The 25,732-nt window shown below is 56.3% G+C and overlaps 2 protein-coding genes and 1 long non-coding RNA gene across 4 annotated transcripts in view; 2 read left to right on the top strand and 1 right to left on the bottom strand.

Annotated features, from left to right (window-relative positions):
* LOC116576055 overlaps positions 1-8,182 on the bottom strand; it is a 32,702-nt gene extending 24,520 nt beyond the window's left edge. The window contains exon 1 of the long non-coding RNA XR_004280038.1: positions 7,614-8,182. This is a non-coding gene — a long non-coding RNA (uncharacterized LOC116576055). The remainder of the gene's footprint in view (positions 1-7,613) is intronic.
* CADM3 (cell adhesion molecule 3) overlaps positions 1-21,353 on the top strand; it is a 29,554-nt gene extending 8,201 nt beyond the window's left edge. The window contains exons 2-10 of one of the 2 annotated variants that reach the window (XM_032317812.1): positions 9,430-9,531; positions 11,506-11,646; positions 12,142-12,294; positions 12,929-13,066; positions 13,385-13,555; positions 15,729-15,819; positions 16,273-16,442; positions 19,109-19,234; positions 20,309-21,353. In XM_032317812.1, coding sequence (XP_032173703.1) covers positions 9,430-9,531; positions 11,506-11,646; positions 12,142-12,294; positions 12,929-13,066; positions 13,385-13,555; positions 15,729-15,819; positions 16,273-16,442; positions 19,109-19,234; positions 20,309-20,427 — 1,211 coding nt within the window. In that variant the 3' untranslated portion in view covers positions 20,428-21,353. The remainder of the gene's footprint in view (positions 1-9,429; positions 9,532-11,505; positions 11,647-12,141; positions 12,295-12,928; positions 13,067-13,384; positions 13,556-15,728; positions 15,820-16,272; positions 16,443-19,108; positions 19,235-20,308) is intronic. The other variant, XM_032317813.1, reaches the window with a different exon arrangement.
* Positions 21,354-22,451: 1,098 nt separating this feature from the next.
* On the top strand, positions 22,452-25,468 carry ACKR1 (atypical chemokine receptor 1 (Duffy blood group)). The gene is made up of 2 exons (XM_032317814.1): positions 22,452-24,047; positions 24,447-25,468. The coding sequence occupies exons 1-2, from the start codon at positions 24,024-24,026 to the stop codon at positions 25,416-25,418; spliced, it is 996 nt and encodes a 331-aa protein (XP_032173705.1). The 5' UTR covers positions 22,452-24,023; the 3' UTR covers positions 25,419-25,468.
* Positions 25,469-25,732: the final 264 nt, after the last annotated feature.

The raw sequence follows: 25,732 nt of genomic DNA, 5'->3' as shown, positions 1-25,732 counted from the left end.
TTTCTGGACGTAAGGGGCTCTGACTAATAATGGGCTGCGGAAAAGGGCTCTGTATCTGGGTCATAAGAAAAGCTGTGTTTGTGTCAGAAAAAAATAAAAACAGAGGTACACATAGTGAAAACTCTAGCGTGTGATGTGTGTTGAGGGACACATGTTGAATGAGAGAAAGAGGATAAGTCGCTTGGACTATATGTACATCATGGAGAACAAAAACTGAGTATATACCCTCCTCAGAGAAGGGACTCCATGAAGGTTTAAGAAAAGAACAGGAGATCTGTGAGGCCCCGTTGTGGGGACCATGAAGTCTGTAGCATGGAAGAATATGTCTGTTTCACAGAAAGTCTCAGCTGCCCCCGGAAGGGCCAAGTCAGGCTAATTGGACAACGTGCCACCCTCAGGAAAACACATTTTTTAACGTGAAAAAAGTGAAAGGAAGAGATGAAGTCTGTTAGGACGGAGCGAGGGGGCCTGGAGCAGCGTGGGTGTGCACAGCCGAACATATCTGTCTTCATGTAATTCTCCTCGTGGCTGCCCTGAACCCCCCGGCCACACCTGACTCTCGTGACGCAGGAGGGAAACAGTAGAACCAGAAGCAGCAGAGATGAACACTTGCTTGCCTGACTTCAAACAAGCGAAACTCTTCCCAGCATTGTTACCCCCACACCAAGCCAGTGGGCTGAGGCATCTAAAGTAGGACTTCAGCGCCAAGGAGAGTACGAGAGCCTGCGGAGAAAGGGAGGCTGTCCCTGCACCCAAGCAGCCTGAGGCTCCGCAGCCCAGACAGGGTCCCTCAGGGAACCCGCTCTTTCACTCTCGCCCGTGCCCCCGCTACCTTACCCATCCCCAGTCCCTCCTTTTCAGCAAACGTTCTGTCCAGGAATCTGGTGGAATTCTGCTTTCGTGTACTCCCCCTGCCTCTGTTAGGTGTCCTTTCCCATGTATGTTCCAAGACGGGAGGTTTTTCCCCAGTTCTATTCCACACGTGTGAAAGCAGAAAGGAGAACTTAGGGGAGGGGTATGAAGTGCCTGCCGCTGGTTCAGGGGGACATCGCAGAGTTCAGACAAAGCCCGGCTTCCTGACTCCCGCATCAGCCTGCAGACCCCGGGTCCCACCTGTCCCGATGTCTGCGTGCGTGAGCGTGTGTAGGAGAGGAATGAGGAGCTGGGCTAAATGGACGCTCCCAAAATGGCTCAGAGCTGCTCTCCAGGGAGTGATGTCATGCCCAGCCTTGCAGGCTTACCTGGGCAACAACGGGTGAGACAGCCCCTGCACAGACCCGGCCGTTCTCCCAGCAGCTCCTCTCCTCCTCCTCTTTGTTCTGCCTCATCCCCTCCCAGCCTCTTAGTCCGGAACACTAGATGCTTGTCCCCAGGACACAGCCCAGTCCTGCAGGGAAAGAGCTCAGCGTGGGGAGGGGCTCTCTGGGGATCAGAGACCTTCCTCTCTGCAGTTCTTGCTACGAGACAGTACTGGCTACAGAGGGGCTTGTTTCTGCTGGGGGCCAGCCCGGGGCTCCCTCCCAGTGCTCCTGCACCGAGAACACTGACTCAATAGCAAATCAAAGCAACAGCTGTCCCCACCTCCTTCTCCGCCACCCACTTCCCAGTCTCCGCTCCTCGGAATCTTAACTAAGTCTCTGAGGGGCCCCCTCAGCCTACCACAAGCCCACTTCTGCCTCCAGATTTTTCTCTCTCCTGAGCTCAAGAATAGGACATGCTCCTCTGCTTTTTCCTCTCTCGGAGCTGTCCCCCTCCTCACGGCCAGCCCTGCATCCCGCCACGCTCCACCGCCAGAGGCCAGCACACGTGTGTGCGCACACAGCCTGTCCTCAGCCAGCCTTTTCACAGCTAAGGGCAGGGAAGTGCCTTCTGCCTCTTGGTGTCCTCTCTGGGGAGACGTGGAAGCAGCCAGTAAGGCCCTGAGTCTGTGAAGATGCCATTCCTCACGGCTGCAGGAGCTCACACCTCGTCTCATCCCACCTCTAGCCTGCCTGGCGTTTAGGAGGCTTCCCTGCTTTGAGGTCCAGGGTGGGGGACCTGCTACCATCCAGAGGGGGGGAGCAGAGAGGGTAGATGTCACAGAAAGTAAAATCACACCAGCTGGTAACTTCGCCTCTCAATCCCTTGGCCCACAGGACTGCAACCAAATGATAGTAACCACTGGGGACGGGCTTCTAACCATGGGTTCCACCGACTGCCTGTGTGACCTTGCCCAAGGGCCTCAACCTCTCGGAGCCCTGGTTTTTCTTCTTTAAAATGAGATTTGCACTAGATGTTACTTTGGGTTTGCATCACCTCTCAAAGTCTATGCTTCTAAGAATGATAGAGGAGAAAATATTTTGGGGAGGATTAGGCATAACAGAAGGAAGAAAGGAATTACTGTTTGCTAAGAGGGGGTCAGAAAGGACATGGATTCCATCCTCTGTGTGAGAGAATCAAAAAGATTTTAGGATTAACTACCTCTGGCCATTAGGGGTCAGTAGAAAATGACCAGATGAGTTTTAGGAAATATACAAAATGTATTTATTCATGACATCTTAGAGTTTGGTACTTTTTTCTAACATTTGGATAAGATAAAACATTTGAATAATGAAGTTCGCTTTTGGGGTTTTGGGGAGTTTTTTTGTTTTTTTGTATTTTTGTTTGGTTGTCTTTTTTTTAGTGAAAAGAGGGTTAACACACAGATAAGCTTTTCTTCTTAACCCCACCCTCACACCCACCACAGGCAAGCTAGCCAACGAACCCAAAGTTCCCTCCTCCTCATTCAGCCTGGAAAAGCTTAGCCACACACCATTCCAAGCCCAGGAAACAAAAGCCTTTCATTTTTAATGACCTGCTTAGGATGGAACCAAAAGGCATCTGCCAACGTTCAGTAATAAACCTGTTGGAGCCTGGACCAGCCCCTTCCAAACCTAAATCTCTTGGACTATCGACTAGTGTAGGATCCCTGGTTCTGCAGATCTGAAGCTCTTGGCCACGCTTCAACAGGCCACGGGGCAAGTCAGCATAACAGGCACTTCTTCTAGTGAAGGTTCTCTTTCTCACTCTGTTTACCATCTATTTTCACTTATATCCTGCATGCCTCCTGGGACAGTACAGCAAGGCTGAGAGAGTTGTGCCTTCTGGGCCCAAGAGGCTGCTGGGAGCCAGAGGGAAAGGAGGTAAACACGACTCCAGGAGGAAAAGCCAGACGGCAACAGGGAGAACAGAGGGAGGAAAGAAGCAATGGGGTCTCAGTGGCCCTGCCACAGAGAGGGTGGAGGGGAGGCCGAGGTGACGAGGCAGGCTGCTGGGGCGTGACTGAGCTCGGAAGTCCCACAGGAACCATGAGCTGGAGCATCCCTGAGCTCAGCCAGGTCACCCTTTAGGCGATCCTGCAGCCTGGGCGGGGACAGAGGCCGATCCCAGTGGAGCCACAGAGAGAGCAGGAAACATACCTGGAAAGACAGAAAATCCCAAATTGACAAAACTCCCACCTCTCATGACCCCAGCTTTTGTCTGACTGCACTATAGTACAGAGAGAAAGAAAGAGGGATTGAGAGCTCGGGGGAGGGCAGAGTTCGAAAGGGACCAAAGGTGGAAGTAAGAGTTTTTCGACACTCAGGCCCTCAGTGCCCTAGACAAGAACCACCACAGTAACATCAGCAGAAGTAGCGTAATTCCCGGCAGCACACAAGGAAGTGTAAAAGTATGAAACAAATTCTTTTTCAATCAGGGTGTTGTGCTCTAAAGTCTCTCGGGTCAAAGGGACTCCCACCAGATCTCAGAGTTAGCATCTAAATCAGGACCCGCACAGGACTGGCCCACCTTCCTCCAGACACAGAATCAGACATTCACTGTTAAACGTGAGGCTCTGGGCACACAGCAAAGGTCCAGGGGCTGAGTTCTAAATCTGATTTTGCCAGACCCATTCTCTTCTGGGTGTGATCCACACGTACAGAAGGATTCACGAGTAGCTCAGGTCAGGGAGGAACCCGAGAGAGATCCCCTGGCCGGGACGCCTCGCAAAGGGTGTGGGTAAATGAACCTAAAAGTGGGTCCCTTCAGTATTCTGGGCCACAGCCCCCAGTGTGTTTTTCCCTCGGAGATAACACTCCTCCACCCACCTGTCATGGCAGTCGTGAGGAATAACAAGTCGGCTGGGATGAAGAATATTTTTAACCGTGGAGTTAGAAATGCTGACTCATCACATCACCATCACCATCATCATCAACTCCTACTCAGGGAGCTGGTTTTCTCTAGTCAGGAGAGCGAAGCTCCGGACCCAGGTGTCTGCAAGGCGGGCAGTGGTGACCTGGGAGCGCTTCGTCCCTGTCCCCCCACCCCACCTGTGACCCTGTTCACGGGCCTTAGGGCAACGCACCATAGATTCCCAGAACAGACAGGGCAGGGAAGACAAGAACCGAGCCATCGGGGCTCATACTGGCACATTCTCTTAGGCTTCCCTCCTAGCATCCCTCAGTCAGGAGACATCCTACATTGCCATTCATTGGTGTCGCTCATTTATTTATTCAATAAATATTTATTGAGCGCTTACGCTTTGTGAGGACAAGCGTTATGAGTGAAAACCTGAGTCACAGGTAGCACTGCGCTCCAAGGACACGCTGCTCAGTCCCCAGTTCCCACCTCTGCTACTCTTAATGTGAACAATGCATCAGAAGGACATGGGTGGGGGAAAAGGCTACTTTGTCCTTTAAAATGCCAGGAGTCCTAAAGATACTAGAACCCATGGGTAAATAAACCAGGAATTAAGAAACCCCCAAGGCAACTGAAGGCAAACAAGACACTCTTTTGGTTTTCAGCCCAGACACTGGAGTCCCATGAAAACGTGAGAGGATTCTGTTGGTTTTAACTACACGCATCTGCTGCTTGGTTAACGGAAAAGTCCCCCATTGTAAAGCTCTTGGGGGTAAATGAAGTATCCCCCAGAGGTATAGATGAAGCCACATGAAGAAATCCAATTAACAAGGAAATTCGGCGGGTGTAAGCCATCCCATCACCACACAAGCCCCCATTCCCAACTTGCTACATTGTTACATTGATCGTTTTACAGATGAGCCTGTGAATGTTGTTTCGTAGCCACCCCAACCAGCAATGAAAGAAGGAATCTTGACCCCTAGAACCCCTGTTCTCCCCCCTACACACACACACACACACACACACACACACAGAGGGAGACAGTGCAGCAGAGATGTGCGTGAAGTCTGGGCTCTGAGGTCAGAGGGGTCTAAGTTTGACGACTTCCCCATCCCAACATTTACTGGCTGTGTCACGTGGATGAATTATTTAACTTTTTTGAGTCCTCGCCAACTTATCCTTAACGTGCGCATGATAATACCTGTTCTGGATAATGATTATAGAGCACCTAACTTGGGCTTTGACGCACACAAGGTGATCAATAAATATCGATTCCCACCCTGTTGTAGCTCCTAGAGCTTCAGCCTCAGGATGGTCTACCTTCTCCTTTGTCCTGTTGCTGCCTCCTCCTGTTTGGTTTGCTGGTCCCTCTCAAATGGCACAGGCTGAGCCTAGTTCTCATAACAGAAGACGCTCAGCATCTTGGATTCATTTATTAAATATATATTTATTATGCCCCTCCCTTGTGCAGTGTGCTGCATTAGAGTCAATGCTGGATACGGAGATGAATCAGATATCAACCCCACCTGTGGAATCTTTATAGTTAGGAGGGAAGCCAAACTTCCTGTACCGCATAGAGCAATGCACAGCTTAAGGAAAGTAGATCAAGTGTTGCAACTCAGAGAAACCAGAAGCTCGTTCCATCTGGGACAATTAAGGAAGACTTCTCGGAGGCAGTGCCACAGAGGGTAGGCTTTAAGCACTGGTGGGGCTTAGATGTATGAAGATGGGTGGAGGGCATTATCAGCAGGGTTATGGTAGGAAAGGGTATGTAGGCAGGAAAGCCAAGGGTTTATAGAAAACTCAGACTGGCATCATGCCTGGGATATGGGTAGGATAAAGGAAATACAAAGCTGGAAATCACAATGGCATCAGACTGCCTAGGATCTCGAAGGCCAGCCCAACACATCTGGGTATTATGTGCAGGCCATGGGATTCAGTGAAGGCTCAGAAGCAGAAAGACCATAAGGCCCATTTGAATAGAATCTCTTCATTGCTTTTCCCTATGATTAGCCTGATTTCTACCCCCACCCCACCCCCCACGACATACACACACAAGGGACTCTGTGGTCCAGACTGCACTGCCCTCCGGTGTCCCTGCCTGAGCAGAAGGTCAACTGTGTCCACTGCAGAAGTGTCCGATGCCACCCTTTCAGGGGGCTCGTGAGCTTTCCCGTGCAGCTGGAGTGCACAGAAGGAATCTACGCTGATGTCATAAATGAACAGCACGATCTGAACCCAAAGTCACAAGGTCTTTGCAACCCCGGTCATAATTTCTGCTATTTATCCATGTTTCTGTTAATAGCATTATAATCTCTTGTCCACTGCTGGGGGCCATTCTGAATTTATCATTACAGGTGCACAATGCTATAAGAACAGTGAGGAAACTATCAGGCATGCTAACAGACAGTTCTCAAGAGAAGACATGAGATCATAAGTAGTTTTCAGAACTAGAGGGAGAAATATCACTGCAGCGGGGAAAAAAAAATACACACAGTTATATGTTCACCTGCTTAAAACGCTACAAGCCAGACTGAGTTCCCTGGAAATCTACAGACAATGTAGGCCATTTATTGGAGAGTATCGGTTTTAATTATCGGTTCCCTCATCTGCACCATTCAATGTGGTTTGAATGGCCTACCTTCCCATGTCCCATATTCATCCTACAGAGGAGGAGAAAATGCCAACGAAAGCAAAAGCCGGGAGGAGGGGAGAGACGGAAGAAATAGAAACAGGGGGGAACACCAAGGGAAGGCAGCAAAAAGCACTGAGGAGAGAAGGAGCAGGAGAGTGGAGACGAAATCCGCGCTGCCGTTGGGCAGATCCATCCGCTGCCTGACCGCGAGCACACCCAGCACCGCACCAGGTGTGTCTGAGTGAATGACCAGAGCCAACTTAATGCACCAGGAGCCCGATCTGCCCTAAGAGCTGAAGCTACGAAGCTGAATAAGGTCAGGCCTCTGCTCTTCACCAGCTCAGAGTTTAGATGGGGAAACTGATCAGCAAACAAGTGGACAGCAGCACAATGGGCAGAAATGCCACACGGAAGAAAAGGGAGCTTGCTGAAAAAGCTTTGAGAGCCCCCGGGAGAGAGAGAAAGCGGATCCTTGAGAGGTGCGCTGTTTGTGTGCCTCTAGGTAAGCCACAGGACCTCTCTCAACCTCATCTCTAAAAAGCGATTGTTTGGCTGCCCGTCTCTCAAGGTCGTTTTGTCAGCCAATGAACCGGTGGCTGAAGATCCGCCCTGCAAACTGAAAAGTCCTGTGCCAAAGTTTCAGAGGGCTCTTCCCTCCGCTCACCTGAGCAAAGGCCTGTTCTGTGCCCACTGCACACAGCACCAGGACTGGGGGTGGGCACCTGAACACCCACTCCTCTCTGGCTTCTCCTTGTCCCTCTAGCACCCCAACCTGCCTTTCCGCCCCCTCCGTCCAAGCACCCACAAATACACAACCTGAAGAAGAAGATGAAACACTCACCAGCATCAGGTTGCCTCCAGCCTTGAAGTCCGGGGAAGGCAGCAGGCAAGGGCCCGGCGCGGGCTGGGGTGGGGTGGGGGGCACTGCAGGGTCTGAGAGCCCCCCCCCCCCACCCCATGCCAGCACCGGCCACCTCTCCGGGCAGCCTCAGCCTTCTTGCCTCCCTTCACCAACACTTTGCCGCCTGCTTCTCTCCACGGGGCGCAGGTGCTCCGCTGTCTCTACTCGACTCTCCTCCCCATTTGGGCATTGGTGCTTCTCCTCTTGGAGATGTTTTCTCGGGTCTCCTGGAGGGTGTGTGTCGGGCCGTGGAGGCCGCTGACCCTCGGAGGCGCGCTCTCAGGCTCTAGCCCTCTTTCTCCGCCTCTCCCCTTCCTTCCCCTGCCCCCCCCCCCACCTGCCCCTTCTCCCCTTCTCCCCTTCATTCGAATTCCGCAATGCCCCCCTCGTCCCAGTCCCTATCTTGAGGCCCACTTCTCGGTCTGGTCTCGCACCCCTGGCCCGCATCCCCGACCTGCCTAGCACCGCGGGGGCAGCGCTGGCCTGTCCGTCTCCCGCGCGCCCGCCGGTCTGCCCGCCAAGTTCCCGCGACTCCCGGCCCGGGACGCGCGGCGGCTCCGGACTCTGCTCGGCAGCCGATGACGTCACCGAGCCTTGCGCCCGTGATTGGCTGGTTCCGGGCCCGCGGCGGGAGACTCGGCCGACTCGCGGGGCGGCTTTCTTTGTCCCCCGCGCCTTCAGGTGGAGCCGGGGAGTCGGGCCCTGGGCGCCTGCGGCGTGTGTGCGGCGGGGGCAGGGGCCGCGGCCCGGGAAGACTAGCGGTGACTCAGGCCCCGGGGTTGGCTGTGGCGGGCAAGGAGCAGAGCCGGGGGGATCGAGCCGGCAGCGGCCCGGGCGCGGGCGAGGGTCCCAGCTGCGCGCTAGCAGGTGGCCGCGGGGGCTCCCGGGCCTGCCCGCAGTCGTAGGGGCCTCAGCTGGAAAGCAGCGGAGCTCTGCACTGGGGATCAGGCCTGCATTTCCAGTCTTCGCCCTTCCGTTTGTATGACCTTGGGCAAGTCACCGCAGCCTGTTTCCACGCTGCAAAACGGGAACCAGCGCGTTTATTCCACAGGCCTACGAAAAGGGTTAAGAGTAAACCAAGAGTAATCTAATTGTTAGATCTGTTGCTATTTTAGTAGATAATATGGTGTAGCCGAAAGGATCCTGGATAAGGAATGAAAAATCTTCCTTTATCTTTTCTTTACTGGGATGACCTTCACCAAAGTGACTTTTAACCTCTGTAGGCTCCATTGTCCTCGTTTGTAAAGTGGGAGAACCGGACCAGAGGACCTTTTTTTTTTTTTTTTTAAGATTTTATTTATTAATTTATTTGACAGAGAGAGAGAGAGATCACAAGTAGTCAGAGAGGCAGGCAGAGAGTGAGGGAGAAGCAAGCTCCCCACTGAGCAGAGAGCCCGATACGGGGCTCGATCCCAGTACCCTGAGATCATGACCCGAGCCGAAGGCAGAGGCTTAACCCACTGAGCCACCCAGGCGCCCCAAACCAGAAGACCTTTAAGGTCTCTTCTGGCTCTGACGTGCGACTGACTGGTAAAGCTTAGCATTCTCCGTTTATCCCGCCTTCGGAGGAAGAGCTCACTTCCTTCTTCGGGACTCTCCTTAAATCTCTCCCCGTTGTGAGAAACCCACTTCGCTTAGGGATCCTGGCAAACCTTTTCACTAAGGGCCTGCCCTCCCCCACCCCCAACCACCAAAGTGTCCCAGACCATAGCAGCAAATAGGTAGGGCTCATCCTTGATGGAGATTCTCTCCCCAGGCTACAGGCAGGAGCAGGATTTGGAGCTGGGAACTCTGGCTCCACTCGGCGAGGCCATCAGCTCCACAGTCTGGAGCAGCCCTGACATGCTGGCCAGTCAAGGTGAGAATCCAGGCCCCTCATCTCAATGTCCCTCGGTCCCCTCCACCATCCTCACATCATCTCCCACTCATGTTGCCTCTGCCCTGTGTGCTCACACTCCTCATTACCACGCAGCTCCATCCGACCTCTTAGTCCTTAGTTCCACACCACCGACTTCTCTCGCACCCACGCCTCTTCCCTGTTCCAGTGTAGAGCCCTCTCTATCCCCTCCACCTTTTCCCCCCAAAGTAAAATGACTCCAGGAGGAGGGTATTACTCAGAATAAAGAGGATCTGGAAGACACAATCGAGGTAGAATTCTTCAAAGGGACCCACAGATAAGGGGATCGCTTGTCAAAACTTGGTATAGGGTGAGCGGTAAATGACAGGTTTCCCAAACCTTTCGTTCAGATGCTTCAGGGATAAATCACGTCCTGGTTTACTCAGCCAGCTCCGTCTCTGGCTCACTAATCTTGAAGTCATCATTTAAATTTTTAAGCCAGGCAGTTACTTGAGGAACAGTCCCATGAAAAGGCCACTGCACTGAGAGTCGAAGAACAGGGGCGCGGTCCCCACGGGAGTCCCCGGTTAGCAGAACGATCGTAGGCCATCATTCATGTCCATGGCCTCATTGTCTACATCTGTAAAATGAGGGAATTGGATTCCATGATCCGTAAGCTCCCCCTCAGTTCTGTAATTATTCTAAACACCAAAACCAGCGACCAGACTTTGTGCTCCCACGTGGAGACGGACACCCCGAAGCACCCGTGCTTCTTATCAAGCCCAGCACATGCCGCCTTCTCTCCTTGGGGCCCCTTCTCTGCTAGGAGCATCCATTATGTATTTCTTGGAAACAGAGCTCTGGTGACCAAGGAGGAAAGGAATAACAGAGAGGACAGGGGTAAGGTCAGTGCCAGGGGGAGAATGGGGACTGTTTAAAACTACTCAATTAGGGAATGCAGGGAGTAAGTTTCTTGGCTTCCGATTCAGAGAATAAAGCTGCTGCGCTAGCTTAGCCCCACCGGAGGGATGGTGAAGACGCTTCGGAACCAGCCGGAGGGTGTTGTGGATTTTAGTCCTGCGGAGGCCGCTGCTCTCAGGTCGCAAAAAGTCAGTCCCAGAGACGGGGGGGCTGAGCATGGGGAGCAGAAGCCATGCTGGGGGGAACACGGAACAATGTCGAGGGGGAGGGCTCCCGGTCAGGCCAACTAGAGGGCCCCTCCCTAGGATACCTTACCTGTCCTTGGTTGGTTTGTTTGATTCGCTTAAGAAGAGAGGGGTGAGAAAGTATTTCCTTCGCATGGCAGAGAAAACGTGAATCCTCTAAAATAACGGGAGGGGGGTGACTTGGGTTGGTGTGTTGAGAGGACGGTTGTCCTGGTACCAAAAGAGTGTCAGCTGATGATGAAGGGAAGTTACTGTGGGAGGAAGTAGTCTGTGCCAGAATGCTTCAGCTTTTCTTTCTTCTTCTTCTTCTTCTTTATTATTTTTTTTTAATCTTTTTGGTTCCTTATTCCACAGTTTTATCAGCTCCCTCTTATGTAAATGAACGTGGGACCCAAGGCTGGCTTGGCCTTCTCCTCACTTTTAGTTTGGGGATTACTTGTCTCAAGTGCCTCTCCGGTCCTTGCTCGCAGAGGCAGGCAGAGGCAGGGGCGGAGCGTAGACTGCCAGGTGCGTGTGCGTGCTTTCAAAGTGAGCGGCAGCGCCTCTCAGGAGAGTTGCTTGTGCGGTGCTCTGTGTAGATTGGGACGCCTGTGTTCCCCTCCACTCAGCAGACATTCAACAAATGACTATTTTTCTGTGTATTGCAAGCCAGAGGAAATAAGGTCTGTCTCCCCTTCCCCACCACCTCTGCTCCTTCTCCCACGATGCCTTACGAGAACGCAGACACGGGCGCCTTGGACCGCCTGGGTTAGATGAGGCGCGCTTTGCCCCAGAAGCGGGTGGAGGGGCCGGCCTTCCTCGGGATGCTGACCCTCTTGCGCTCCTGCAGACAGCCAGCCCTGGACGTCAGATGAGACCGTGGTGGCTGGAGGGACGGTGGTGCTCAAGTGCCAAGTGAAGGACCACGAGGACTCGTCTCTGCAGTGGTCCAACCCTGCCCAGCAGACTCTCTACTTTGGAGAGAAGAGAGGTACTGCCTCAGTTCTCTCTCCAGCGGAGCTGTGGGCTCGGGCGGGGGTCCGAGGAGCCCAGGGCAGCATGTGCCTGGGGTGCGGAGGCTGGGCGTCTGGAAGGTGTGCTGTTTGAGGAGGCAACAAGCCAGGGGCTCATCTGCACGCTCCAGAGAAACCATGGTGTGACAGCTCCGACCTGAGCCGTGCACCATCCTCCGGGGGCGACACCTCAAAGCAGCCCCAAGACTTAGCTGGTGTCGAGTGTTGCCCCAAGTACTTCACAAGTCACCCCCACGAGATTCAGGCCTACTTTTCTGAGCATCCCTGAGGCTACTGTGCCTGCCCAGTGGCTCAGGAATGTGAGGGCGTAAAGAGGGCTCAAACTCAGGAGGAGTTTCCCCCGCCCCAAACCATGCTAGAGCCCTTCTTCCAAAGACACTGGCCTGGGACTGGAAGATGACCGTGGAAAGTGCTAGTAAAAGCCCTGCTTCCCCTTCTCCCAATGTCCCCAGCCCTTCGTGATAATCGGATCCAGCTGGTTAGATCCACTCCCCATGAGCTCAGCATCAGCATCAGCAACGTGGCCCTGGCGGACGAGGGCGAGTACACCTGCTCCATCTTCACCATGCCCGTGAGGACGGCCAAGTCCCTCGTCACTGTGCTCGGTGAGGCTCCCTAACCCCAGGGGCTCCGCAGCAAACACAGCTCCTAGGTGAGCCCCCAAGGCAGTCAGAGGCCCAGCGAGTCTCTGAGCATTTGGGGAAACTTCAGTCTGTGCTTCCTTTGCAATGGAACAAAATACCGAGAGTACTGGGTTCTGATCCTTTCTGCTCTACTTACTGTGTGCTCTGGGAGGATCCCTTACTCCCTCTGAGCCTGAATCTCCTCAACGATGATAAAAAAGATGCTGACGTCTGTTCTGCGTACCTCCTAAGACTGTATGAGGGAAACACGAGAAGTCTTTGCAGTGTTGATTCTAAGGTCCAAGTACCCTCCTGCTGCTTATGTGCTCTCAGCGGGTCCTGTGTTTCAGTTTCCTTCCTTGCTCCCCTAGGCTTCACATCCTTTCTGTAGCCGGCCAGGGGTGCTGTGCGGGGCCGGGCTAAGTACTAGATCTTCCCTGCGGGTTCTTAGGGAGGAGATGGGAGAAAAAGATGCTTTCTCTAGTCTTCTACGCATTCTAACCCAAAGTAGGACTCACGCATCCTGAGTCCCTGAGAGGCCATCTCTGCAGGCAGAGCTAAGGTCACCTCATGGTGCCTCTCTCCTTCCTATCTTGGCCGTCCCCCTCCATGGCAGGAATCCCACAGAAGCCCATCATTACTGGCTACAAGTCATCATTACGGGAAAAGGAGACAACCACCCTAAACTGTCAGTCTTCTGGAAGCAAACCTGCAGCCCAGCTCACCTGGCGGAAGGGCGACCAAGAGCTCCACGGTAAGTTCTCCCTGCTTTGGGGCTCAGGGGGAGAGGGTAGGATGGGTGAGGAAGAGAGGGGTACACGTCTGTGTGTGCGCACATCAGCATGGTGTAGGAGGAGGAGGACAGGTGTTTTGTGCACACGTGTGTGTGTGTGTGTGTGTGTGTTAGGGCCCACATTCTCCCTGTGTGTACATCAGCATTTCACAACTTTCTAAGTTTGTCTAAGTGGAGACTCGCCATCTGTATGCCTGCCGTGGGCCCACACTGTCTGTATGTTAGGGCTCACTCTGTGTCTGTGTGTATGCGCGTGGACGTGTCTGTTCTGTACTCCAGGAGAACCAACCCGCGTTCAGGAAGACCCCAATGGTAAAACCTTCACCGTGAGCAGCTCAGTGACATTCCAGGTTTCCCGGGAGGACGACGGGGCGGACATCGTGTGCTCTGTGAACCATGAGTCTCTAAAGGGAGCTGACAGATCCACTTCCCAACGCATTGAAGTTCTATGTATGTGGTGGGCTTGTGGGTGAAGAAGGGTCAGGTATGAAATGGGGGGAGGGGACGAGAGTGCGCGTGGCTACACGCAGCACCTCACGCAGATCAGCGATGAGTCCACGGGTGACGGCACCAGGCTAAGGGTCGGCAAGCTTCTTGGGAGAGGGCCCAATAGCAAGTATTTGAGGCTTTGGCGGGGGGGGGGGGGGTCACACGGTCTCTGTCTCAACAACTTAATTCTGCTGTTGCTGTAGGAAAATAGCCATAAACTGTATGTCAGCACATTAGTGTGGCTGTGTTCCCATAAAGCTTTATTTACAAAAACACACAGCTGGCAGGATTTGGACCCAGGGCAAGTTTACCAAGTCCTGAGCTAGGCCAGGGATGTACCGCTAGACCGTGAGCTCTGGCGGCGACTGTAGCAAGCCGGGAATTGGAAGACGCAGGGCTGGTCTCCGCTTCCCCCCGCCCCCCACCGCTAGGGGCTGTGCCAGCTTAAGGAAATGGCTTCATCCAGTGAGCTGGACTCTTTCTTTCCTCTAAGGAGGATGAACCTGGTGATCGCTAAGGCTTCTTCCTAGACCAACACACTGTGATTTCAGGATCCCAGATCTTCCCTGTGGTCCTCATCGTCTGCCCCAGCCCCCAAAACCCGAGGGTTCTCTGGTTTCTGACCTACAATGACCATCGTCACAGTCCCTACTCCAAGCCTTTCCAAGGGTCCTCATTTCTCTGTGGACTCTGCCTTGAGTATGGACAGGAAACTTTCACCCTCTCGTGAGAAACTGGAAATTTTCTGAGTGCGGGAACCAAGAAAAAAGAAAAAGTGCAGAGACAGAGTACAGAGAATCATAAAACAATGCATTTCTTGTCCTGACTTCTCTAGAGGCTGGTCATTATCCTCGAATAACTCAACTGCTTAACCTTCTCTTTTATGGGAGATCCAGGACTGACTCTGGTGCCCTTTCAAATCATTAGACCCCTTGCTGAAAGCTGGACGTGAGGCAGGTTTCCGGGGGTGCCCCTTTCCATTTGGCCGCAGACGGCCCGGATTTCTGTGAGTGGGACTGCCGCTGACTGGCTCTGCCTCTTTGACCAAAGCTTGCCCTCTCCCAGGGGCCGCTCTGTGCTTCACTGATTAGCAGGAGGGTCGAGGGGAAGATCCAGAGGAAAGAACTCAGCAGACTTCAGAGTTCTCAATCACCCTAAGGTGTTTCTCTGCTGATCGGTCATGCGTGCTGGGCCCCCGGCCTTGGGGTCCTTCCCTCAGGCCCTGGTCCCCTCTCCCATGTCCGAACCCCACAGACTGCCCTGCCAGGTACTAGATCCTCTGGCGCTGACTCTCGAGGCCCAACGGTGATCAGCAGTCAGTCAACAAGCGCTAGACTCCAGGCAAGGCACTAGAGGCTTCGATGGGGGTGGGGCCCCCGTATTCACTAACGTATGCACTAGCTCACCCGGCCTGATTCTCTTTGTCCTCTTTGATTTGACGGAAACACGTTCATAAGCAGGTGGTTAAGGTTGGCTCTGTCCGCAGGGGAAGCTCGGCGCCTTTATCTGTTGTTCTAAACCAGCCTCTGGCTGTATTTGAGCAGCCATCTGGCCCTAGCCTCCTAGCAGCCCTCTGGTGCCCGTGGCAGATGCCATCCTTTCTTCCCAGAGCACATCTCTGCAGCCTAAATATGACCCCCATCTCTTGTTGTTGGGAAACTCTTCCTTCACTTTTGCTCTGACCCCTGAAAATGATACTCGGTGCTCACAGGCTGCTCCGTAGGAGCAGAGGAGAGAGGGTGGGGAGATTGTGAGCTCAGGAAATGACCCAGGTCAAGTTCACTGGCTCCATCAGAAATGTGCATGAAGTCCCACTTCTGTGCCAGGCCCAGGTGAACCAGGGGCCTTTCTCGGCTCTCTGTTAGGACACCCCTTCGGTGTCCACCACAGACAGAGCTTCAGAAATCCTACCTCTATGAGGTTGCAATGCAAATCCCGTGCACACTGAGTAGTAACCATGGAATTTGCTCGTGAGACATTGGGGCAGGAGGTCTGTGTTCCCAACCCCGCCCATGCCTGAGACAGGTGGGAGTCGAAGCCTTAATGCACAACAGGGTGACGGCAGGACTGTGGTCCTTGGTCTTCTCCTGGACGGTGTGACAGCGGTGCACTGACATCATTTCCTTCTCCACAGACACACCCACGGCGAAGATTAGGCCAGACCCCCCGCACCCTCGCGAGGGCCAGAAGCTGCTGCTCCACTGTGAGGGGCGTGGCAATCCCGTGTAAGATCTGCTTCCGGGCCTGACACCTCCACACCTCCGACCCCGATCTCCCCTTGCAGTCTCCCCGTCTCCCCCCGTCCTCAGCCTTTCACTTTCCCTGCCCCTGCCCTTCACCGTCCAGCCCTGGACGGCATCTCCTGCAAAGCAGCAGAAGAGGGGCCCTCCCCGGCTGCCCCCAAGGTCCCCATGGGAACCACCAAGACACAGCCAGACATGGGGACCGGGGTGTTTGTGCAGATGGGGTGATTCTGACTCCAGGGAAACCTCCCTCATCCTGGGGTCAAATCCCGAAGGGTCACCCCTCCCTTCAGCAGCTTGTGCCTGGGGCCCCTAGAGCCCCTGAGCCTGGGTCAAACCGTCATTGAGTTCCTCCTCCCAGATATATTTTTGTTGTTCCCTTTAGCCCCCTGACCTGCTCGCTCCCAAACACGTGTGATTCCTCTGCCTCTGCAGCCCCCAGCAGTACCTGTGGGAGAAGGAAGGCAGTGTGCCCCCGCTGAAGATGACCCAGGAGAGCGCCCTCATCTTCCCCTTCCTCAACAAGAGTGACAGCGGGACCTACGGCTGCACGGCCACCAGCAACATGGGCAGCTACAAGGCGTACTACACGCTCAACGTGAACGGTGAGCCCTCCCGGCCCTCCGGGCCCTCCCCGGGCATCCCCCTCCCCTGTCTGCCCACCCCATGCTCTGTGACTTCCTTTCCTGAGAGCAGCCCTCACTGTGCCTTGAGGGCAAGAGGGCCGACCGTGGGAGTGTGGAACTCGGGCTCTAGGTCTGCTCTGGAATGTGCAAGACGGACACCGTCAGCAGAATGGCAGGCTCCGGTGAGCCCTAGCGGTGCCCCTACCCCTCCTCTCCCCGGGCAGCACTAACTACGCCTCTGTGTGGAGAGGCCCTAGAGTCTCGCCAGGGCCGGTGTGGGGGTTCCCCTCTCCAGGGGCCTGTGTCAGGGCTGCTATTCTGGTGACCAGCAGGGGACCCGTGGTGTCACCGCCACTTCCTGGCTGCAGGCACGGTAGGGTGGGTTCAGGCAGAACACAGAGGCCTGTTGGTATGATGCTGAGACACTGGCCACTTTCTGCGATGCCTTATCTCCCAGAGACACCAGTGATGCTTCTTCTTCTCTGAAATTCTTCCCACAGCTGTGACCACAGAACCTCAGGAGCAGTGACAGGCTGGCACAGAGGTCCCCTTATTGGAGAGCGGGCAGGATTTTTGAAGATCCTAGTGGCAGCGGGGTCCTGTCAGAACACCTACAAGCTCAGAATAGGGGAAATGCATTGTTGGGGGAACACTAGAGGCTCCCGTACCGGAAATGCCCGTTCAGTCAGTGAGGTGACAGATAAGAGACCTGAGACCTGGGGACCGGGGTGTTTGTGCAGATGGGGTGATTCTGACTCCAGGGTCAGAACTCAGCACGTGGGAGCTGCCTCAGCACCACAGACAACGCTGGTGTAGGATGCCAGCGGCGAGGACCAGCGTCAGCCCCCGGAGCTCCCCCGGCCAGTTCTGAGGGTGACTGCCAGGGCGGTGAGAGAGTTCCTGGCCCCTGAGGTTGGTGGCTGGTGTCCCGCCGGCCCCTCCCCCACGGTCCCGTCTCACTGCGACCGCGACCAGTGCTGACACCCGGTGGTGGGAAAAGGCTCTGCAGCTCCTTCCCGGGGACTCCAGAGCAGCCCTGACCCTATCAACAGGGAAGGGAAAACAGGGAGTTAGTTCCAGCAGAGACAGCGATCTGCAACTGAAGACCCAGAGGTCCTTTTTGGCCATGGGAAGCTCTGTTTTTCTGAGGGATTTCCCTTTCCATAGCCTCTGGAACAACTATCCAGGATGATGATGATGATGATGATGATGATGATGATGATGATTTTTTTTTTTAAGATTTTATTTATTTATTTGTCAGAGACAGAGGGAGCGCGAGCGAGCACAGGCAGACAGAGAGGCAGGCAGAGGCAGAGGGGGAAGCAGGCTCCCTGCCGAGCAAGGAGCCCAATGCGGGACTCGATCCCAGGACCCCGGGATCATGACCTGAGCCGAAGGCAGCTGCTCAACCAACTGAGCCACCCAGGCGTCCCTATTATTATTTTTTTAATGTGAGACTGTGTGCACCTACTGCCTGGGAGAAAGGGGCGACGTCCCTCTGCTCCTTCCCACCCAACACCTTCCCACCCACCCCACCGTATCATGGAGCCCCTAGGCCCATTCTCTCTCTCCCTCCCCAGCAGAGCATAAAAAATCAGAACATAAATGTTTTCTTTTCCAATTAGGCGTAGACAGTCAAGGAACGAAAAAGCTGGCCCAGTCAAGCTCGAGGAGACGTGAGGCAGGAAAGACAAAATATATAAGGAGTCAGTGAGGCATCAAGACTCAAGCTGACTCTGTAGGAAAACAGTGGCCTTCCCGTGGGTGGGACAGGTACACCTAGGGCTCATGTAATTTTGGATGCATCAGAACTGGGTCCCGGGCCTGGGCGCTGTCTCCTCGGGTATTTGGGACTTGGACGAGGCTGGTGCTGACCTCGTCGTGCCTGGCCCAGTGTGCACTCTGAGGATCTACCCCTCCCCCACCCTGCCGTAGATGCTGCCGTGGAAGGCAGATGGCGGAGACGTTGGCCATCATGGGAAGAAGCTCAGGGTGTGGGTGGGGGAGGGGCATCCATGAAGGAAGTCCTTGACTTTCCCACAAGCCTCTGGAGGCTGGGATGTGACGCTGGAGTCCGAGGCCTCCCGGCGGAGGCAAGCTGGAGGGCTGCAATGTAGTTGGACCCCAGAACTGCTCTTCACACGGTGACCTCAGTGCACGGCCTTCTGGAGGCGCCGTCAGGGTCCCCTTCGCAGCTGCATCGGTGTCTCACTGTCTGGGCTTGGGGCAACGAGGAATAGGCTGGCGGCCCCCTAGAGAGGCCAGCTCTGAAGGGCAAGCAGTCAGGAGAGAGAGAGAGAAGGAACAGTCTGATCGCCCCGAAAGTAAAAGCAAGAGCGAGAACAAGAGACGACATGGTCGTTAACGGGATGAATTTGACCAGAGCTTCCGGGCCAGAAACACAGCTGAAAGGGTTGAGTGTGAGCAGATCTGTCAACTTATTCACGAATACACGATTTTTAAGGAGAATTACTGCATTCCAGACGGGGTGCAAAACCAGGCATGTCCCCTTTGCTGTTCGATCCGGTCCGCTCAGCCGATGTCAGCCCGTGTCCTGTGCCGTGTCAGACGGCCCATGGCCGGGCCAGAGATGCGCTCAGACAAGGGCTCTTCCAGGTCTGACTGTGCCCCCCCCCCCCCCGCAGACCCCAGCCCGGTACCCTCGTCCTCCAGCACCTACCACGCCATCATCGGCGGGATCGTGGCGTTCATCGTCTTCCTGCTGCTGATTCTGCTCATCTTCCTGGGCCACTACTTGATCAGGCACAAAGGTCAGAGGCAGCGGGGAGCCGGGGTAGGGGGTGGCGGGCAGGGAGGCAGCAGGGAGCTGGCTGCCCGACCTCCTCTGGGACTCCGGCCCTTGGAGGGCGAGAGGAAGAAAGAAGACAGCCGGCCCTGTGATGACTGAGCACCACCAACCCCACAGTAGAGCCCCATCACTTGGTGATTCTCCAAGTCAAACGGACCCTCCATCCGCGCTGCACGCCCCCCGGCCCCCGCCCTGCCGCTCTGCCCCCAGGGCCTCCTGCTGGGAGAGGAGACCTGCCGACTCTGCGGTCCCATCTCTTTCTGCACTGGCTTCCTTTCTCCGTTCTTTGTCCTTCCGTCCCACAGCGTCTCTGCTCCTCTCCCGTTTCCACGCCCGCCCACTCCTCAGACTTTCCCCTCTGTGCTACTTCAGCCAGCAGCCCCGCTGCACGGCTGACCCAGACCTCAGCTTCCTGTTCACGGCTGACCTGCAGTTTCCCTGTCCCCACCTAGGGTGTGCATGTGTGCACACACATGGAGGCACATATGTGCACACACATACACAGACGGGAGCACACGTGCACAGAGGTCCATGCCAGTAGTACACGTACAGGTGCACACACACCCGCGCACACGTACCCACAGGTACACACAGACATACACGCACCTATCGGCACACACCTGTACGCTCATACACACCTGCACGCACGTACCCACACATGTGCACACCTAGGTGTGCACATGCACACTCGTGCAGACTTGCAGGCGCATAGGCGCATGCATACACCCACACACACGTACACACATGCACACACGCATGCACACATGCACAGATGTACACGCAGGTTTTTTCTTGTTTTATGAATGAGATTCTAGTTAAGGGCAGCATTCAGTCACTGTCCATGGGTGTGGTCAGGTGATGGGTGTTGGCAGCAGGATGCCAACTGGCTCAGGTGGGGACGTAGAGAGCTCCAGGCCGGAGAAATGTTGCAGGAGCAGGGCGGGCAGTGCGCCAGCAGGGCAGGGGTGGGGGGTGGGCTTTGGAGGAGTGGAAGCTGCTCCTGCGACTGACGGGAGGGGTCTCTCGGTCTCTGCAGGAACCTACCTGACACACGAGGCCAAAGGCTCTGATGACGCCCCAGATGCAGACACGGCCATCATCAACGCAGAAGGCGGGCAGTCGGGCGGGGACGACAAGAAGGAATATTTCATCTAGAGGCGCCCGGACACCCCCTGCACCCCAGGGGCCCCACGGGGACTGCTGGGGCCATCACCAACCTGGACTTGTACAGAGCGACCCCAGGGCCGCCCCTCCCGCTTGCTCCCCAGCCCCCCCCCCACCCCCTGTACAGAATGTCTGCTTTGGGTGCGGTTTTGTACTCGGTTTGGAATGGGGAGGGAGGAGGGGGGGAGGGAGGGTCACCCTCAGCCCTTTCCGTGGCTTCTCTGCGTTTGGGTTATTATTATTTTTATAACAATCCCAAATCAAATCCGTCTCCAGGCTGGAGGGCCAGGGGCCCTGGGTGAGGAAAGCAAAACCCTGGAGTGTAGGAGGAGAGTGAAGGCGGCGGGGTAAGGATAGGGAGCCAAGCCGGGCTGGTGTGGGGGCCCTGCCCGCAGCTCTCCGTCCTCCCCCGCTTCATGGCCTCCTGGGGCAATGGGGAAGTGGTGAGCAGAACCTGGAGGGGCTGGAGGGGGCTTTTCCTCTGCTAGTCACGCACCTCAAGTTACGGACAGGGAAGCGGGCCGCCCGGTCACCCCTCCTCCTCCATGACAGGAAAGGGGTGAATGGGGGTCCCCAGGAGGTGTGAGCCAGCAGGTGGAAGGCAGCCATGCAGGGACCCGGGGCTCCCACATGAGAAGGACCCAGGTCCCTGCCAGGACGGGGTAGTTCTACAGGGGGAGGCTGGCAGAGAGGGGCCTCTACCCCTTGCACCCGATGTCCAGTGAAGCCCGGCCCCAGGGGCGAGCGCTCTAGCAGCTGTGGGAGAGGCGCTGCTGCGGGCCCCTGGCTCTGACCCGAGCCCTGACTGTCGCACGGCAACCGCGGCTCCCGTCCTGTACGGCCTGCCCTGCCCCTTCCCGCTCCCTCAGCAGCCAGGCAGACGTAACAACAAAAATACTAAAAGGAGCTTCAGTGCACTGAGCTGTGTCCTGCCCAAACGAGGGGAGTGATGTGAACTCTGTGAGCGTGTGGTTCTCGTGTTTGTGCCTGCATCTGTGTGTGTGCACGCGTGTCGAAGAGGGGCGGAGGGAGCGCCCAGGCGGGTGGGGGCTGCGGGACGCTTCGCAGAGGAGGGCTTCAGGCGGGGAGGGCTCTGAGTCGGGCTGTGGACCTCACCTGGGCTGGGGCTCCGTGCCCGTGTGTCCCGGGTCGCCCTCGGTGCCCATCTGTCATGGAGAAAACAGTCCCAGGGGGTGTTTTGCTCAGTTGTCCATCTCATCTGTCCCTGCCTCAGTTTCCCTTCTCAGAGCCACAGAGTCAGGGCCACAGCCTTTGCTATGCACCCCTCAGGCCTCTCCCCGGCACTGACCCTGGAAGGACCACTGTCACTTCTTCCCCCCCATAGTCTGACCCCGGGTGGCGAGGGCCGGAGCGCACCTCTGTCTCCTTCCCATCTCCACCCCCGCTTTTGATTTCCTGTCTTCCTGCACTGCCGCTGTGGAGATGAGGTCGCTCGCCCTCCCTGTCCCGGCGGGGCCCGCTCACTCCCTCCAGCGCGTGTTCCCTGCTGCAGCCGGCAGGCCTGTCCACCCCGCTCAGTTCAGGTAATATCCCCGGGATTCTTCCAGCCGCTGGTTAGAGCCCTTGGGCAGCACGGGCACCCCCCCCCACCTCAGCCAGGGCCTCCCCCCTCACAGCAGCAAGGCAGCCTAGGGCCCCAGGCCTGTCGGCTCCCTGTCTCCCAGCACCCGCTTTTGGGAAAATGACCTTTCCTCTTTGAGCTGAACCACTCTGTCCATATTACACAGAAGCCATATTTGTACGGGGGCGGGGGGGCGGGGCTGTTGTGCTGTGTGTGTCTGTCTGTGGGTGGGGGAGGGAGCGGGGGGGGGTCGTGTATCTTTATAATCTTTCTAACTCTCCTGTGCTAATCTCCGAGGGGCCACCCTCAATATATCTGGATTATCCGTGTCGTCCTGCTGCCTCCTTCTTGCTGCTCTTGCTCCAGACGGGGTGTGTGCGCGTGAGGGGTGTTCTGCTGGTGTCCCCTGCGCCTGGACCCCCCCCCCAGGGGTGGCCCCCTCTCCCAAGGGCATCCCTGCGCGGAGACAGCAGAGCTCTCCAAGGGACAGCAGGCTGTTCACCCCCTCCGGCAGGGTCCTTGCTTTCTCACATGGTTGGGGAGGGGTGTCTGCCTGCTCCCCGCTGCCTCCCACCGGGTACCGGAGAAGGACACAGTGACGGCAGAGACGCCGCTGGCCCCACAGCAGGGCAGACCTCCCCAGGGCTACTGTCTAGCCCTGCTCACGCTCACGTTGAACATGAATCCGGAGCAGTCATCCTGGGAAGAAAGGGGTTGGCGATCTATGTAAGGCACCCACCTTTGCGTCTCGGCTCCCCTACTCTGACTCCATGCACCCCTACCTGAATGCAAAAGTGCTTCCTGGTGAGATTGCGTTGAAACACCCCAGGCTTTCCTGGAATGAGATAGTGTCGCCTAACCAGCTCCTGAGACCCTGTGACCCGAAGGTCTGGCCATTTCCCCACCCAAGAAAATGCAGGGAAAGAGCAGAGACGGTGCAGAAGCCCTTGGAGGGGTGAGGCTGCCAGCAGCAGAGGTGTGGGTTCTAGGGCCTACATGTGCAGAGTAAATGCTTTCACTCTGCCAGCCGGAGAGAAACAGAAGCCCCACCCCTGTAAGGAACTGCACACATCGCCCAGAGGCCCTCCAGTGAGTCCGTTCAGAGGCTTTCTATCCCCAACACAAATATGATCGAGAGCGCCCCATGGGCGACAGTCCCATTGTAGAATGTGCTGCCCCATTGTCCCTCAGAGCCTGCTTTAACTCGTCAGACAGCGCATCATGCTTGCTATGGAGAATGCATCCGCGGCGCCCATAGGTGGCTAGACCAACGCCCAGCCGCTCCCTGAAGCAGCTTCCTCACACAGCCTTGACCGCTGGCCCCCAGCCCTTCCTGTCCTCACGTTGAAGCACCCAACACCCACCTACCGCCCAGCCCTCGGCGATGTGCTCGCGACACACGACACACACAGCCACACACAGAGACGGCATGCGCAGCACAGGGCTATCAACGGGGGCCGGTCCGACCTCGGGCACCACTCACAGCCCCTCCTTCGAATGTCCCCCTGGAGCTGTCTTTCTTTGGATCCAGTTCAAGGGGGTGGAGACTCGGTGAGAGTCATCAGCTGCCCCTTCCCTCTGCCTTCCCAGCAGGTCTCTTATCTCTGTCTCACAAGTCACCCCTGGCCCCTCTTCCTTCCTGGTGCTCGAAGACTCCATCCCTGCTGGAAACCCCCCTGGCTTCTCAGCCCCCCTTTCCACCTTCGGGAAAACACCCGCTATCTGCCGGCCATCTTTTTCCTTTCCTGAGTGCAGGTCCCCACCAGTGAAATCCAACCTCAAAACAGGAAGCCCCGGGCGATTGCCCCTTCTGGGCCTGAGCTTGAGGCGGGCCATGGGTGTGGGGCGAAGGCTTCCTGAATGCCCGGCTCCCCCCCACTGCCTATGCCCTGGCCCTGCCCAGAACTGATGGCCTTCATTAGCCCCTGGCACTTATCTTGGAGCCGCAGCCACCCACGGGACGTTCCCAGCCCTTCTCTCTGCCTGCCCTTAGCCCAGCAGCGCCATGGGGAACTGTCTGCAGCACCAGGTGAGTGTGGGGCTGGGCCCACAGTCCCCCATCTCTTTCCCCCACCACCTCTTTCTGTCTGCCCCAGGGCCTTTGCACCTCTTTCCTTCTCCCCTCGCCTCTTACCCTTCCCTCTGTTTCCTTCTCCTTCTCACTCTGGGCTCCGGGGTCCCTCATCCATCCAGGTCCCTGGCGCCCTGACCCGGACCTTGTCCGGCTCTCGCAGCCTGTCCGTTCCCGTCCCCTGCTCTTCCTCCCAGGCTCCGAGGCTCCTGTGCCATCCTTTCCTGCTGCCCCCACTGCATCCCCTCCTCCAGGCTGGCCTCCGCTCCATCTCCCCCTCCCGCTCCCTTTATTCCCAGGGACTGTTGAGTGGGGTAGACAGATGATCTGACTGTCCCCTCTGGGGCTGTCCTCCAGGTGGCGAATGAGGACGCTACTAAGTTCACCTTCGAAGATGACATTTGGGATGACTTTAATGATTCCTATGGCCTGAACTATAACTACAGTAACGTGGACGCCGCCGCCCCCTGCCGCTCCTGCAGCCTGTTGGACGACTCCTCCTTGCCCTTCTTCATCCTCACCAGTATCCTGGGCATCCTGGCCGGGGGAGCCGTCCTCTTCGCCCTCCTCAGACCTCTCTTCCACTGGCAGGTGTGCCCCGAACGGCCTTTCCTAGTACAGCTGGCCGTGGGCAGCACTCTCTTCAGCATTGCGGTGCCCTTCCTGGCCCCAGGGCTTAAAGAGCTCCAGGGCACCCCTCTGTGCCACCTGGCCCACATGGTCTGGTACAGCTCAGCCTTCGCCCAGGCTCTGCTGATAGGGTGCCATGCCTGCCTGGGCCCCAAAATGGGCACAGGTCAGGTCCCCAATCTCACCCTGAGGCTTGGTGTGGGACTCTGGGGAACGGCTGTCCTGCTGGGGCTGCCGGTCACCCTGGCCAGTGACACTTCTCATGGATTCTGCTCCCTGACATTCAGCAAGAGCCACTGGTTTCTGCCGCTGTCACACGCCATTGCCTGCTGCGCCATCTTCACCTTGCTGCCGCTGGGTTTGCTGGGAGCCAAGGCGATAATGAAAATACGGGGCAGGGGGCAGTGTCCCTGGGCCAATGTCCTGTGGGCCTGGTTTGTGTTCTGGTGGCCTCATGGGGTAGCTGTGGGCTTGGACTTCCTCGTGAGGTCCAAGGCCTTGGTCCTGTGGACATGTCTGGCCCAGCAGGCTCTGGACTTGCTGCAGCACCTGGCGGAGGCCCTGGCCATTCTGCACTGTGTGGCCACACCCCTGCTCCTGGCCCTGTCCTACCACCAGACCGCACGCGCCGCCCCGCCCCCCCTGCCCCTGCCTCTGAGACGGCCTTCTCATCTGGACGCCCAGGGAGGAAAGTCCTAGCTCTCTTCCTGCCTGTCCACCTGAATTAAAGTGTACGCTGCTTTAATGAAGCTGTGGTTTCTTATTTTATCCGGGGACGTAGAGCAGGAAGAAGAATGGAGAGAAACCGGACCTTCCTGCCGGCGTCCGTTTCTCTAGCCGGCCTGGGGAGAAAATGAATGACATACAAACTTCCTCAGGGTGCAGAGATGTTCTCCAGAGGTATGAGGTTATTGCCGTCTCAAAGGGGAGGAGAGTCGCCTGAGTATGAGGGGAGCGGGGCGCCTGAGAAACCAGAAGAGATGGAGGAGGAACAGCAAGTGCTCGGGAAAGCA

The sequence above is a fragment of the Mustela erminea genome, chromosome 17, assembly GCF_009829155.1.
Source record: "Mustela erminea isolate mMusErm1 chromosome 17, mMusErm1.Pri, whole genome shotgun sequence".
Lineage (NCBI taxonomy): Eukaryota > Metazoa > Chordata > Mammalia > Carnivora > Mustelidae > Mustela > Mustela erminea.
The sequence above is the reverse complement of the archived record's forward strand: the minus strand, read 5'-3'. Positions and strand labels throughout refer to the sequence as shown.